The 15,000-nt window shown below is 50.0% G+C and overlaps 2 protein-coding genes across 2 annotated transcripts in view; one reads left to right on the forward strand and one right to left on the reverse strand.

Moving 5' to 3' along the window:
• Window positions 1-641: 641 nt before the first annotated feature.
• On the forward strand, window positions 642-4,091 carry LOC131728120 (GTP-binding protein 1-like; the record flags this gene model as incomplete). Its single annotated transcript, XM_059019316.1, is given in 7 exon segments — window positions 642-779; window positions 1,373-1,555; window positions 1,961-2,096; window positions 2,758-2,825; window positions 2,828-2,938; window positions 3,614-3,809; window positions 3,905-4,091. Coding segments are annotated over 7 exon segments (879 nt in total), but the record flags the coding sequence as incomplete, so codon positions are not given.
• Window positions 4,092-6,954: 2,863 nt separating this feature from the next.
• Window positions 6,955-15,000, reverse strand: part of LOC131728121 (small G protein signaling modulator 3-like) — a gene marked incomplete at its 5' end in the record, with an annotated part of 14,181 nt that continues 6,135 nt past the window's right edge. The window contains 5 exon segments of the mRNA XM_059019317.1: window positions 6,955-8,160; window positions 9,937-9,997; window positions 10,968-11,090; window positions 12,400-12,485; window positions 14,692-14,740. Coding sequence (XP_058875300.1) covers window positions 8,077-8,160; window positions 9,937-9,997; window positions 10,968-11,090; window positions 12,400-12,485; window positions 14,692-14,740 — 403 coding nt within the window.

Raw genomic sequence — 15,000 nt, forward strand, 5'->3', positions numbered from 1 at the left:
TACAGCTCCAGCATCCCTCACCACGGGCACGAATGATGAGGCATGCTGGGAGCTGTAGTTCTATAGCCAGGGCTGTACCGATTCACTGTGTGTCGATGAATCGCGATGCTTTCTTTACGTGATGCGTCGTAATAGAGGTTGTATTGGTAGTTAAAAAAGAACTACAGCTCCCAGCATGCCACACCACCGCCGCAGGTGAGCAGGCATGCTGGGAACTGTAGTTATTATTTAAGTGATATATCAGAATAGAGGTCTGTATTGGGATACAAAGCCACGGCATAAAGAACTACAGCTCCCAGCATCCCTCGCCACCGCCGCAGGTGAAGAGGCATGCTGGGAGCTGTAGTCCCATAGGGTTACAATGCAAGATTCATATTGAAACACAGTGCAAATCATAGCACTGCTAGAATACAAGATGAAGGAGGAGGCAGCGAGGCAGGATCGCAGCGAGTTCTCTCTCCAAGCGTCCGTTGAGGATCCAGTAACGCGGCGCTGAGCTCAGGCAGGTCCAGAGCAGAGCAGGAGGGGCGGAGCAAGAGATCTACAAGTGCCGAATAAACACGGGGGGGGGGCGGGGCGGGTGGAGGATGAGACGGGGGAGTGGTCCTGAGGTTCTCCCGGTCTCTTCCCCAGGATGTGTCCCGATATTCCAGATCTCCAACGTGACCGGTGAGAACATGGACCTTCTCAAGATGTTCCTCAACCTGCTCTCCTCCAGGACCTCCTTCAGCGATGAGGAGCCGGCCGAGTTCCAGATCGACGACACCTACTCCGTCCCGGTACGAGAGAGTCACCTCCCCCCGTCCCGTCCAGTAACACCCCCTCTGCAGAGCTCTGTGATCCAGTCTCTCGCGGCAGAGCTCTGTGATCCAGTCTCTCGCGGCAGAGCTCTGTGATTCAATCTCTCACTGCAGAGCTCTGTGATCCAGTCTCTCTTGGCAGAGCTCTGTGATCCAGTCTCTCGTTGCAGAGCTCTGCGATCCAGTCTCTCGCTGCAGAGCTCTGCGATCCAGTCTCTCGCTGCAGAGCTCTGCGATCCAGTCCTCTCGCTGCAGAGCTCTGCGATCCAGTCTCTCGCTGCAGAGCTCTGCGATCCAGTCTCTCGCTGCAGAGCTCTGCGATCCAGTCTCTCGCTGCAGAGCTCTGTGATCCAGTCTCTCGCTGCAGAGCTCTGCGATCCAGTCTCTCACTGCAGAGCATGTGTGTGTGTCTGTGTCTGTCTCAGTCTCTGTGTATGTGTGTCTGTCTGTCTCTGTGTGTGCGTGTGTGTGTGTCTGTCTGTCCCTTTGTGTGTGTGTCTGTCCTTTGTGTGTGTCTGTCTGCCTCTTTGTGTGTGTGTGTCTGTGTCTCAGTTTCTGTGTGTGTGTTTCAGGGTGTGGGCACCGTGGTCTCTGGTACCACGCTGCGTGGGTTGATTCGTCTCAATGACGTGCTGCTGCTCGGTCCCGATCCCCTGGGGAACTTCCACCCCATCGCCGTCAAATCCATCCACAGGAAGCGCATGCCTGTGAAGGAGGTGCGGGGCGGGCAGACCGCCTCCTTCTCACTCAAGAAGGTGAGAGGGGAGGGGCTGGGGAGGGTCGGGGTCGGGAGGAGGGGCCAGGGAGAGGGGAGGGAGGGGCGGAGGTGGGGTAGGGCGGTGATGGAGGGGGTAGGTGTGTAGAGCAGGGATATGGGGGTGCTAAGGGGGATGGGTCAGGTATATTCTCAGTTAATATGTCTGGTGGAACCTGTTAGTTAATATGTTCTCTCTCTCCTCTCTCACTCTCCTCCCCCTCTCTCCTATCCTCTCTCTGCCCTATTCTCTCTCTCCTCTTCTGTCTCTCCTCATTTCTGCTCTCCTTTCTCTCCCATACTCTTCCCCCCCTCTCTCTCTCCCCTCCCCTCCATCTCTCCCTCCCCCTCTCTTCTTTCTCCTCTCTCTCTCTCTCTCTCCCCTCCCCCCTCCCTCTCTCCTCAGATCAAGCGCTCCTCTATTCGGAAGGGCATGGTGATGGTCTCTCCCCGGCTCAACCCTCAGGCCTCCTGGGAGTTTGAGGCGGAGATTCTGGTCCTGCATCACCCGACAACCATCAGCCCTCGATACCAGGCCATGGGTGAGAGGGGGGGAGGGGGGGGGGGTAGAGAGAGGGGGGGGGGTAGAGAGAGAGACCTATGAAGTGCGACTGTCTGAAATCAGTGTTTCTCAGCGTCTTCAGTGTAAATTCAATGGCAAACGTTTCCACTAGAAGTCTTTCTCAGCGTCTTCAGTGTAAATTCAATGGCAAAACGTTTCCACTAGAAGTCTCTCTCAGTGTCTTCAGTGTAAATTCAATGGCAAACGTTTCCGCTAGAAGTCTCTCTCAGCGTCTTCAGTGTAAATTCAATGGCAAACGTTTCCGCTAGAAGTCTCTCTCAGCGTCTTCAGAGTAAATTCAATGGCAAACGTTTCCACTAGAAGTCTCTCTCAGCGTCTTCAGTGTAAATTCAACGGCAAACGTTTCCACTAGAAGTCTCTCTCAGCGTCTTCAGTGTAAATTCAACGGCAAACGTTTCCACTAGAAGTCTCTCTCAGCGTCTTCAGTGTAAATTTGACGTACAATTGTTTGTTACTAAGAATGCCTTTTCTCCCCTCTCCCTCTCTCTCCCCTCTCCCCTCTCCCCTCCCCTCCCCTCCCCCCTCTCCCTCTCCCTCTCTCCTCCCCTCCTCTCCTCTCCCCTCCCCTCCTCTCTCTCTCCCTCTCCCCCTGCCTCCTCTCTCTCTCTCGCTCTCTCCAGTTCACTGTGGTAGTATCAGACAGACAGCCACCATCCTGTCCATGAACAGAGACTGCCTGCGCACAGGGAGACAAAGGCCAGCGTCCACTTCCGCTTCATCAAGACCCCCGAATACCTGCACCGGGACCAGAGGCTGGTCTTCAGAGAGGGCAGGACCAAGGCCGTGGGGACCATCGTCGCGGTAACACACAACCACTGCAAACACTCCCTCTGTCTCTGTCTATCTATCTTCTCTCTCCCTCCCTCCCTCTCCCTCCCTCCCCCTCCCTCTCCCTCCCTCTCCTCCCCCCTCCCTCCCTCTCCTCCCCCTCCCTCTCCTTCCCTCCCCCTCTCCCCCCCTCTCCCCCCCCTCCCCCCTCCCCCCTCACTTTCTCTCTCCCCTCCCTCTCCCCTCTCCCCCTCCCCTCCTCCTCTCTGTCTACTCCCCTCCTCCTCTCTGTCTACTCCCCCTCCTCCCCTCTCTCCTCTCCCTCTCTCCTCCTCCTTCCATCTCTTCCTCTCTCCCCCCTTCCTCTCCCTCTCCCCTCCCTCTTTCCCTCTCTCCCTCCGTCCCCCTCTTTCCCTCTCCCTCCCCCTCCGTCTACTCCCTCTCTCCCCCCCTCTCCTCTCCCCCCTCTTCCCTGTCTCCTCCCTCTCCCCTCTCTGTCTCCTCCCTCTTCCCTCTCTGTCTCCTCCCTCTTCCCTCTCTGTCTCCTCCCTCTTCCCTCCCTGTCTCCTCCCTCTCCCCTCTCTGTCTCCCCTCCTCTCCTCTCTCCCCTCCTCTCCTCCCTCCCTCCCCTCCTCCCTCCTCTCTCCCTCCTCCCTCCTCTCTCTCCCTCTCTCCTCCCTCTCTCATGTTATTTCTCGATTTTCCCAGTTGCTTCAGTCCGCCAACACCTCCCCGTCGAACTCCAAGCCACAGCAAATCAAATGCAGCCCAGCAAAAAGAGCCACGCCCCCTCGGCAGGAGAGAGGAGGGGCCTGGCTCAGGGGGCGGGGCCAGCACCGAGGACACTCCCACCACACAGCTAGGCTCCGCCCGGCCAGCCAGCCCAGAGACCAACACAGCAGCGGTGAGACACTGAGACGGATTCACACAGAACTGTCTTTTGTCTTAAAAATACTGGTTAAATTGCTAAATTATTGTGTTTTTTTTATTTTATTTTAGCCAAAGAGTGGAGGAGGCGGCAGGAGGAGAGGAGGGCAGCGGCATAAAGCAAAGTCCCTGAGCAGCACCACCACAGCTCCCCCTGCAGGTGGAGGAATGAATTAAACACAGACTAAAAACACACCATAGGTATATAGTTGAAAAAAGACAGACAGACAGACAAACAGACAAACTCACACTAGCCCTGCTGCTGCTGCTGCTGCAACCCAGTCCTGGGGTTCAGAGCTCCCTCAATGAAGTCTAGTATTATTAATATTGAGATAATCAGGAGTTTGAGACTAAATTGAGTTCTGAACCCCAGGACTGGGTGCAGCAGCAGCAGCAGCAGCAGCAGCAGGGCTAGTGTGAGTTTGTAACCCTGCTCAAACTCCTGGCTCCTGATCATTTTTCTAAAATGGTTTAGTTATCGGAGGGGGAATATAAACCAACAGGACTGGCAACACAGGACTTATTTTGGTGTAAAAACGAGGGCGACAGCAGGGTTTATAACAAGCATTAAGATCAGAAGCATTAACAAGACTCCCTCCCTCCTCCTCTCCCTCCCTCCTTCCCCTCCTTCTCTCCGCTCTCCCTCCTCCTCTCTCTCCTTCTCTCCCTCCTTCTCTCCCTCCCTCCCTCCTTCCCCTCCTCCCTCCCTCCTTTTTCTCCCTCCCTCCCTCCCCTCCTCCCCTCCTTCTCTCCTTCCCTCCCTCCCTCCCTCCTTCCCTCCTTCCCTCCTTCTCTCCCTCCCTCCTTCCCCTCCTTTTCTCCTCTCCTTTCCCTCCTTTTCTCCTCTCCCTCCCTCCTTTTCTCCCTCCCTCCTCTCTCTCCTTCCCCTCCTTCTCTCCCTCCTTCCCCTCCTTCTCTCCCTCCTTCCCCTCCTCTCTCTCCCTCCTTCCTCTCCTTCTCTCCTTCCCTCCCTCCCTCCTTCCCCTCCCTCCCTCCTTCCTAAGAGAAATAAAGTTTGACTCTCCGATGATGAGGGGAGTCTTGAAATATCTTTAAAACACAAAGCGATTTTCTGTTGGTTTTTATACAGTGGAGTTCTGAAGTTACAGATTTTTTTTCTGTTAACATTTCTTAAAATCTCTTTTATTTAATAACATTTTTTCATATATATATATTTTTCCCCAGTCGCGGTGTGCCGTCAGGTCTGCTGTTTTTTTTTTGAGAGCGTGATTTTTAAAACTGGGGGGGGGGGGGGGGGCCAAAATAAATCCCGCCTTGTGAGAATCTGAGGGGGAGGGGGGACCCTTTTAACTGTAACACAGGCAGTTGGCAGCAACCCGACTAGAGGAAGATACAGAGGAGAAACTCAAACCGTTCTAAAAAGGGAAACCGTGGAGGCAGAACTAAAGATGTTTTCCAAAAAGGCAATTTTTCGATTTCTTTTTTAAAAACTTAAACCTTACCCCTCCCCACTGTTTTATATTATTTAAATAACGTCTCAGGGCTGGGAATCAGACTCCTATTGCACAGCAGTGTGATCCAGTCCAGGTTTTACTGCTACCAGCTTGATCAGCCCCCAGTGTGTCTAGCTAACAAGCTCAGGTGTGTCTTATTATTAAACTCCTAGTGAAACCAGGACTGGATCACACTGCTGTGCAGCGGGAGTCTGATTCCCAGCCCTGTAGATAGACTTTGGTTGAAGGAGGTTTGTAGCTGATTTTATAGTGAAGAGAGCTACAGGATATTGCTGGGAACTGTGGGATATTTAGACAGAGAGATCAGGGCTGGGAATCAGACTCCTATCGCACAGCAGTGTGATCCAGTCCAGGTTTTACTGCTACCAGCTTGATCAGCCCCCAGTGTGTCTAGCTAACAAGCTCAGGTGTGTCTTATTATTAAACTCCTAGTGAAACCAGGACTGGATCACACTGCTGTGCAGCGGGAGTCTGATTCCCAGCCCTGAATGTTGATATACTGGCTGATGAATGTTGATGAGAAGGATTTGAAATTACTTGGCTGCTGTCAGCTGCAGGACAGGAAAATCCACATTCTCCCCCACCCCCGTAAACGCCGTTGCCACGGCAATATCAAAAATCAGAAAAATCACAAAATAACATTTCTAGCTTCCTTGCTGTTTTTTTTTTTTGAGAGATGGGAGGCATGGTGGAAGAACTGCATGATTTTATTTTTGAAAAAAAAATATTGAAAATGGACGACCTGCTTCCTAGACTTGTGTTTGTTAAAAAAAAAAAAAAAAGTTTAAAATAAAATCTATCAGAAACCAACAGCTGTCTTTGTCTGAAGTCTTTTTTTAGGGGTGAAATTTCAGTACAAACCAAGAAATAGCCAAATGTGTAAATTCAACAGCAAACGTTTCCACTAGAAGTCTCTCTCAGCGTCTTCAGTGTAAATTCAATGGCAAACGTTTCCACTAGAAGTCTCTCTCAGCGTCTTCAGTGTAAATTCAATGGCAAACGTTTCCGCTAGAAGTCTCTCTCAGCGTCTTCAGTGTAAATTCAATGGCAAACGTTTCCACTAGAAGTCTCTCTCAGCGTCTTCAGTGTAAATTCAATGGCAAACGTTTCCTCTAGAAGTCTCTCTCAGCGTCTTCAGTGTAAATTCAATGGCAAACGTTTCCACTAGAAGTCTTTCTCAGCGTCTTCAGTGTAAATTCAATGGCAAACGTTTCCACTAGAAGTCTCTCTCAGCGTCTTCAGTGTAAATTCAATGGCAAACATTTCCACTAGAAGTCTCTCTCAGCGTCTTCAGTGTAAATTCAATGGCAAACGTTTCCACTAGAAGTCTTTCTCAGCGTCTTCAGTGTAAATTCAACGGCAAACGTTTCCACTAGAAGTCTCTCTCAGCGTCTTCAGTGTAAATTCAACGGCAAACGTTTCCACTAGAAGTCTCTCTCAGCGTCTTCAGTGTAAATTCAACGGCAAACGTTTCCACTAGAAGTCTCTCTCAGCGTCTTCAGTGTAAATTCAATGGCAAACGTTTCCACTAGAAGTCTCTCTCAGCGTCTTCAGTGTAAATTCAACAACACACACACCAGGAAACAAAAATGATATGTCTTGTGAAACAAAATATGAAGGAATATAATTATTTAATTTTTTTTGGGGGGAGGAGGGGGGCGGGGGGGGGTTATTTTTACATGTTCATATGATATAAAGAACGAAGCACAGAAAATGTAATCTTACAAAAACCCACACATTTACACACATTAATTTCTTTATATATATATATATATATATTACTTATTTTAACAATCAATTTAGTGGTCAAATATATCTGAAAAAAATTGAAATAATTTCTTAGGTTTTGTGTATCTTACAATCATATTATCAGAGAGGGGCTCTAGTGCCTTCATCAGCGTGATTGAAACTAAACTGAGTCCAGCAGACCAGTTCTAGTTTGGGGCTCTAGTGCCTTCATCAGCGTGATTGAAACTAAACTGAGTCCAGCAGACCAGCTCTAGTTTGGGGCTCTAGTGCCTTCATCAGCATGATTGAAACTAAACTGAGTCCAGCAGACCAGTTCTAGTTTGGGGCTCTAGTGCCTTCATCAGCGTGATTGAAACTAAACTGAGTCCAGCAGACCAGTTCTAGTTTGGGGCTCTAGTGCCTTCATCAGCGTGATTGAAACTAAACTGAGTCCAGCAGACCAGCTCTAGTTTGGGGCTCTAGTGCCTTCATCAGCGTGATTGAAACTAAACTGAGTCCAGCAGACCAGCTCTAGTTTGGGGCTCTAGTGCCTTCATCAGCGTGACTGAAACTAAACTGAGTCCAGCAGACCAGTTCTAGTTTGGGGCTCTAGTGCCTTCATCAGCGTGATTGAAACTAAACTGAGTCCAGCAGACCAGCTCTAGTTTGGGGCTCTAGTGCCTTCATCAGCGTGATTGAAACTAAACTGAGTCCAGCAGACCAGCTCTAGTGTGGGGCTCTAGTGCCTTCATCAGCGTGATTGAAACTAAACTGAGTCCAGCAGACCAGCTCTAGTTTGGGGCTCTAGTGCCTTCATCAGCATGATTGAAACTAAACTGAGTCCAGCAGACCAGCTCTAGTTTGGGGCTCTAGTGACTTCTTCAGAATGCTGATAAAAGGCACTAGAGCCCAAATGCTTGTCTGCTTGATTCTGTTTGTTGTTCTCCCTCTTTCTGAAGGTCTGAATGGGAGTGAAGTTGACCCGCGACACAGGAAGTCATTTTGTTTGTGTTTTATTTGTTTCGGTGTTGTTCGTCCGGTTTATCCGTCGATGTCCCAGCTGAACAGGTGGTGTTTCACCAGCATGTCCTGAACACCGTCTTTCAGAGGCTGCCGCGCCTTTTCCTGTTAAAAAAAAAAAAAAAAAAATTATAAAACTAGCAACGTCAAGCACTAAGGGAAGCGTCTGGTTTTACAAGAGCGTTTCACAGCACTGAGGGGAGCTCCACGGTTAATTAGAGCGTTTCACAGAGAAGCGTCTGCTTTTAATAGAGGATTTTACAGCACTGAGAGAAGCGTCTGGTTTTAATAGAGGATTTCACAGCACTGAGAAAAGCGTCTGGTTTTAATAGAGGATTTTACAGCACTGAGAGAAGCGTCTGGTTTTAATAGAGGATTTTACAGCACTGAGAGAAGCGTCTGGTTTTAATAGAGGATTTTACAGCACAGAGGGAAGCGTCTGGTTTTAATAGAGGATTTTACAGCACTGAGAGAAGCGTCTGGTTTTAATAGAGGATTTTACAGCACTGAGAGAAGCGTCTGGTTTTAATAGAGGATTTCACAGCACTGAGAGAAGCGTCTGGTTTTAATAGAGGATTTTACAGCACTGAGAGAAGCGTCTGGTTTTAATAGAGGATTTTACAGCACTGAGAGAAGCGTCTGGTTTTAATAGAGGATTTTACAGCACTGAGGGAAGCGTCTGGTTTTAATAGAGGATTTCACAGCACTGAGAGAAGCGTCTGGTTTTAATAGAGGATTTCACAGCACTGAGAGAAGCGTCTGGTTTTAATAGAGGATTTTACAGCACTGAGAGAAGCGTCTGGTTTTAATAGAGGATTTTACAGCACTGAGAGAAGCGTCTTGTTTTAATAGAGGATTTTAAAGCACTGAGGGAAGCGTCCCCGAGAGTGATTATCCACACAGTGCAAAGGTAACAAGCTCAGGTGTGTCTTATGAGACCAGGGAGGGGAATCAGACTCCCGCTGCACAGCAGGCTGATCTGTTGCTGGTTTCTCAAGGAGTCTAACAATAAGACACACCCCCTTTATAAAACGAAACAGAGGAATGAGATGCACCAGCCCCCTCACCTACAGTGTTGCTACGGTGTTGCTAAGGTTACAGGGCGTACCTAGAGGTCCCAACTGAACAGGTGGTGGGTGACCAGCATGTCCACTACTCCCGATTTCAACAATGGGGCGCGCTGAAGGATGATGGGGATACACAGCGTCAGTGACAGAGGCACACACGAATGAATGAATGAATGAACAGACACAGACAAACAGGACTTCATTAGGATCCTAGAGTCAAAAACTACAGCTCCCAGCATGCTTCAGCACCGGCAGCCAAAGCGAGGGATGCTGGGAGCTGTAGTTCTGGATCCAGAAAGTCAAAATTGACTCCAGTACACAATGTAAGGGAGGAACCCAGAATTAAACTACAGTTCCCAGCATGCTTCAGCACCAGCAGCCACAGCGAGGGATGCTGGGAGTTGTAGTTCTGTATCCAGAAAGTCAAAATTGACTCCAGTACACAATGTAAGGGAGCAACGAGAATTAAACTACAGTTCCCAGCATGCTTCAGCACCGGCAGCCAAAGCGAGGGATGCTGGGAGCTGTAGTTCTGGATCCAGAAAGTCAAAATTGACGCCAGTACACCAATGTAAGGGATAATAATTAAAAACCTACAGCTTCCAGCAACCACAGTGAAGGATGCTGGGATTTGTAGTTATTTATGTGCTGCAGTCAATTTGACTTTCTGGATAATGAAGGGGAAGGAGATGAACCACAATAATAAACTACAGCTCCCAGCATGCTTCAGCACCAGCAGCCACAGTGAGGGGTGCTGGGAGCTGTAGTTTTCAGTGTTTAGAGGCTGGCAAAGGCTGTTTTGAACAGATCTCACCTCGTTTTTCGTCTGCAGCTCATAGTCTTGCGAAAGGCTGAAGGCGAACTTGGACAGCACTCTGAAAAGAACCGGCAAAAAAACTAAAAATTTCAAACAGAGAGATTCTAATGGCCGTTAATTAAACTGAATAAAACATGTTAATTAAATCACAGCAAAGGTGTCCCTCGTTAAAACAATTATTATTGACGATCAACAATAACAATCTGTGTTATTATTATTATTATTATTATTATTATTATTAATGAGTCGTTCAGAAGGAGGCTTTTTCTCCAAAGCGACTTCCAGAGACTAGGAGGGTGAACTCTGCATCATCAACAACTGCTGCTGCTGCTGCAGAGTCACTTCCAATAGGAGCTCGTTTGTTTGACGTCTCATCCGAAGGACGGAGCACAAGGAGGTGAAGCGACTCGCTCAGGGTCACACACACACACACACGCACACACACACACAGACACACACACACACAGGGAGTCTGGCTGCTGCAGAGTCACTTCCAATAGGAGCTCGTTTGTTTGACGTCTCATCCGAAGGACGGAGCACAAGGAGGTGAAGTGACTCGCTCAGGGTCACACACACACACACACACACACACACACACACAGGGAGTCAGTGGCTGCTGCAGAGTCACTTCCAATAGGAGCTCGTTTGTTTGACGTCTCATCCGAAGGACGGAGCACAAGGAGGTGAAGCGACTCGCTCAGGGTCACACACACACACACACACACACACACACACACACACACACACACACACACACACACACACACACACGCACACAGGGAGTCAGTGGCTGCTGCAGAGTCACTTCCAATAGGAGCTCGTTTGTTTGACGTCTCATCCGAAGGACGGAGCACAAGGAGGTGAAGCGACTCGCTCAGGGTCACACACACACACACACACACACACACACACACACACACACAGGGAGTCAGTGGCTGAGCTGGGATTTGAACCTCCTGGTATCGAGACCCTCTTTCTCTAACCGCTGGGACCAGCAAGCCTCCCTATTTAATGATGATATTCAGTACCTGAGCTCACACTTGATCTGGACCCAGCCCGGGCTTCTCAGGAAGGACCAGGGCTGGTACCACTTCTCTACGCTCGGCACACTGGAGCACAGAACCTCGAGCCACAGGTGAAGAACCTGCTCACTGAGAGAGGGAGAGAGAGGGAGGGAGGAGAGGGGAGGGGCAGAGAGAGGAGGGGGGGAGGGGGGGAGAAGAGGGGAGGGGCAGAGAGATGAGGGAGAGATAGAGGGAGGAGAGAGAGGGGGAGAGAGATGAGGGGGAGAGAGGGAGAGAGAGGGAGGGAGAGAGAGGAGGAGAGAGGAGAGAGACGGGGAGAGAGATGAGGGGGTAGAGAGGAGGAGAGAGAGGGAGAAGAGGAGGAGAGAGAAAGGGGGAGAGGAGGAGAAAGAGGGAGGGAGAAGGGGAGAGAGAGGGAGAGAGGAGGAGAGAGAGGGGGGAGAGGAGGAGGAGAGGAGGAGGGAAGGGAGTGGGGAGAGGGGAGAGAGAGATAGGGAGAGGAGGAGGAGAGAAAGAGAGGGGAGAGTGGGAGGGAGGGGGGAGAGGAGGGGGAGAGAGGAAGGAGGGGGAGTGATAAGGAGGGAGGGGCAGGAGAAGAGGAGTGATGGAGGGAGGGAGGGAGGGGGGAGTGATAAGGAGGGAGGGGCAGGAGAGGAGGGAGGGGAGATGGAGGAGAGGTGGGAGGGTAGAGGGGAGAAGGAGGAGATGAGGGACCAGAATGATATGGAGGGAGGCACAGGAGAGAGAAGGAGAGAGGGGAGAGGGAGAGAGGAGGGGGTGGAAGGAGGGGGAAGGAGAGAGAGTTGAGATTTTAAATGGAACAAAATTCTCATTCTAATTGCAATTTCATCAAACAACACTGCTGTAACATTGTAATTGTGAGAATACCTGCAATTAGATTTATTCCAAAGCAACCCGGCAGCAAAAACACAATCACAAGCAGAAATACACAAAACACGCAGGAGAACAAATAAACACAAGAACAACAACAAACAAACAAATGTGTAACTGCAATCGAGCAGCGAGACAGGAGGATTACAGTTAGTTACGCAGGTGTGACAAGATTCACACTAACGCTACAATTACACTGCGATTGCAATTAAATACTAAATCACACGATTACAGCCGTGTCCGACTCCCAGGTCCGCTCTCGAGGGCCACCTGGGCAATTTTTCTACTAATCACGAACGCTTGAAGGAAGATTTTGAAAGACTACAGTTAGCAAATCTTACCACTAGATGTCACTACCGTGCTACTGAAGTTACCGTCATTGAATAAAGAAAGACATTATGGACGGGAGTGTGTGGGTTTGTGTGCGTGTGCGTGTGCGTGTGCGTGTGCGGGTGCGTGTGTGGGTGCGTGTGCGGGTGCGGGTGCGTGTGCGTGTGCGTGTGTGGGTGCGTGGGGGGGAGGGGGGGGGGGATGGTTTACTTACTTTAGTCCCACGCAGATCAGAGATCTGAATTTGACGTCCATCTGACTTTGTGCTGCATCGTGACTCATATTGATAGACTGGACAGCCTGGAGAGAGGGAGAAGGAGAGAGAGAGAGAGAGAGAGAGAGAGAGAGACGATCAGACAGGAGAGTTAGGGGGGAGAGAGAGTCACACAGAGGAGAGAGTTAGGAGAGGGAGAGAGAGTCACACATAGGAGAGGGAGGGAGAGGAGGAGAGTCACACAGAGGAGATAGGTAGGAGAGGAAGAGGAGAGAGTCACACAGAGAGGAGAAAGAGGAGAGAGTTAGGAGAGGGAGAGGAGAGTCACACAGAGAGGAGAAAGAGGAGAGAGTTAGGAGAGGGAGAGGAGAGAGTCACACAGAGAGGAGAAAGAGGAGAGAGTTAGGAGAGGGAGAGGAGAGAGTCACACAGAGAGGAGAAAGAGGAGAGAGTTAGGAGAGGGAGAGAGAGACACAGATAGGAGAGGGAGGGAGAGGAGAGAGTCACACAGAGAGGAGAAAGGAGAGAGTTAGGAGAGGGAGAGAGAGACACAGATAGGAGAGGGAGGGAGAGGAGAGAGTCACACAGAGGAGAAAGAGGAGAGAGTTAGGAGAGGGAGAGAGAGACACAGATAGGAGAGGGAGGGAGAGGAGAGAGTCACACAGAGGAGAAAGAGGAGAGAGTTAGGAGAGGGAGAGAGAGACACAGATAGGAGAGGGAGGGAGAGGAGAGAGTCACACAGAGGAGAAAGAGGAGAGAGTTAGGAGAGGGAGAGAGAGACACAGATAGGAGAGGGAGGGAGAGGAGAGAGTCACACAGAGGAGAAAGAGGAGAGAGTTAGGAGAGGGAGAGAGAGACACAGATAGGAGAGGGAGGGAGAGGAGAGAGTCACACAGAGAGGAGAAAGAGGAGAGAGTTATTGTCGTGGTTTGTTTATATATACTGTTATTTTTGTTTGACTTGGTTTTTGTTGTAATATTTAATTGTAAATGTGTTTTAAATGTTAATTGTTTGATGTAAAAGATGAAAATCTGTCATCATTACTTTGGCAATACTGTGTATTGGGCATGCCAATAAAGCACTCTGAATTTGAAAGGAGAGTCGGAGAGAGAGAGGAGAGAGAGACACGGAGGAGAGAGAGAGAGAGGACAGAGACACGGAGGAGAGAGAGAGGACAGAGACACGGAGGAGAGAGAGAGAGAGGACAGAGACACGGAGGAGAGAGAGAGGACAGAGACACAGAGGAGAGAGAGAGAGGACAGACACAGACTGGAGAGAGAGAGAGAGGACAGAGAGATGAGAGAGAGAGAGGACAGAGACACGGAGGAGAGAGAGAGAGAGAGAGAGGACAGACACAGACTGGAGAGAGAGAGGACAGAGACACGGAGGAGAGAGAGAGGACAGAGACACGGAGGAGAGAGAGAGAGAGGACAGAGAGAGAGGACAGAGACACAGAGGAGAGAGAGAGAGGACAGATGCAGACTGGAGAGAGAGAGAGAGGACAGAGAGACGAGAGAGAGTACAGACACAGACTGGAGAGAGAGAGAGAGGACAGAGAGATGAGAGAGAGGACAGACACAGACTGGAGAGAGAGAGAGAGGACAGAGAGATGAGAGAGAGAGAGAGGACAGAGACACTGAGGAGAGAGAGAGAGAGAGGACAGACACAGACTGGAGAGAGAGAGAGGACAGAGATACGGAGGAGAGAGAGAGAGAGGACAGACACAGACTGGAGAGAGAGAGAGAGGACAGACACAGACTGGAGAGAGAGAGAGAGGACAGAGAGACGAGAGAGAGAGAGAGGACAGAGACACGGAGGAGAGAGAGAGAGGACAGATGCAGACTGGAGAGAGAGAGAGAGGACAGAGACACGGAGGAGAGAGAGAGGACAGACACAGACTGGAGAGAGAGAGGACAGAGAGACGAGAGAGAGAGAGGACAGAGACACGGAGGAGAGAGAGAGAGGACAGAGAGACAGACAGACAGATTGGAGAGAGAGAGGATAAAGAGGATAAAGTCACAGGAGAGAGAAAGAAAAGTCAGACAGCAGAGAGAGAGAGAGAGAGACAGAGAGAGACAGAGAGAGACCTATGAAGTGCGACTCTATCTGAAATCACAGCTTGCACAAACAGATGAAGCCGGCGAACTACCAGCTAGGGTTAGAAAATGAAACGTTTGCTAAAAACACGTGCGTCTTTCAAAACTGCACCGATCAGACCTACATAATGAAAGGGAGCTGTTCAGTTAGATCTAAAGAATAGCAACATGTTTCAATGCAACACCCAACACGTACCCTGTACAGCAACTCCTCAGGAGTCAAGACCTTCCCATCTTCATCCAACCTGTGAAAACAAATCACAAACTGAAACTGAACTGAGTCCAGCAGACCAGCTCTAGTTTGGGGCTCTAGTGCCTTCATCAGCGTGATTGAAACTAAACTGAGTCCAGCAGACCAGCTCTAGTTTGGGGCTCTAGTGCCTTCATCAGCGTGATTGAAACTAAACTGAGTCCAGCAGACCAGCTCTAGTTTGGGGCTCTAGTGCCTTCATCAGCGTGATTGAAACTAAACTGAGTCCAGCAGACCAGCTCTAGTTTGGGGCTC

Source organism: Acipenser ruthenus, unplaced genomic scaffold, assembly GCF_902713425.1.
Source record: "Acipenser ruthenus unplaced genomic scaffold, fAciRut3.2 maternal haplotype, whole genome shotgun sequence".
Taxonomy (NCBI): Eukaryota; Metazoa; Chordata; class Actinopteri; order Acipenseriformes; family Acipenseridae; genus Acipenser; species Acipenser ruthenus.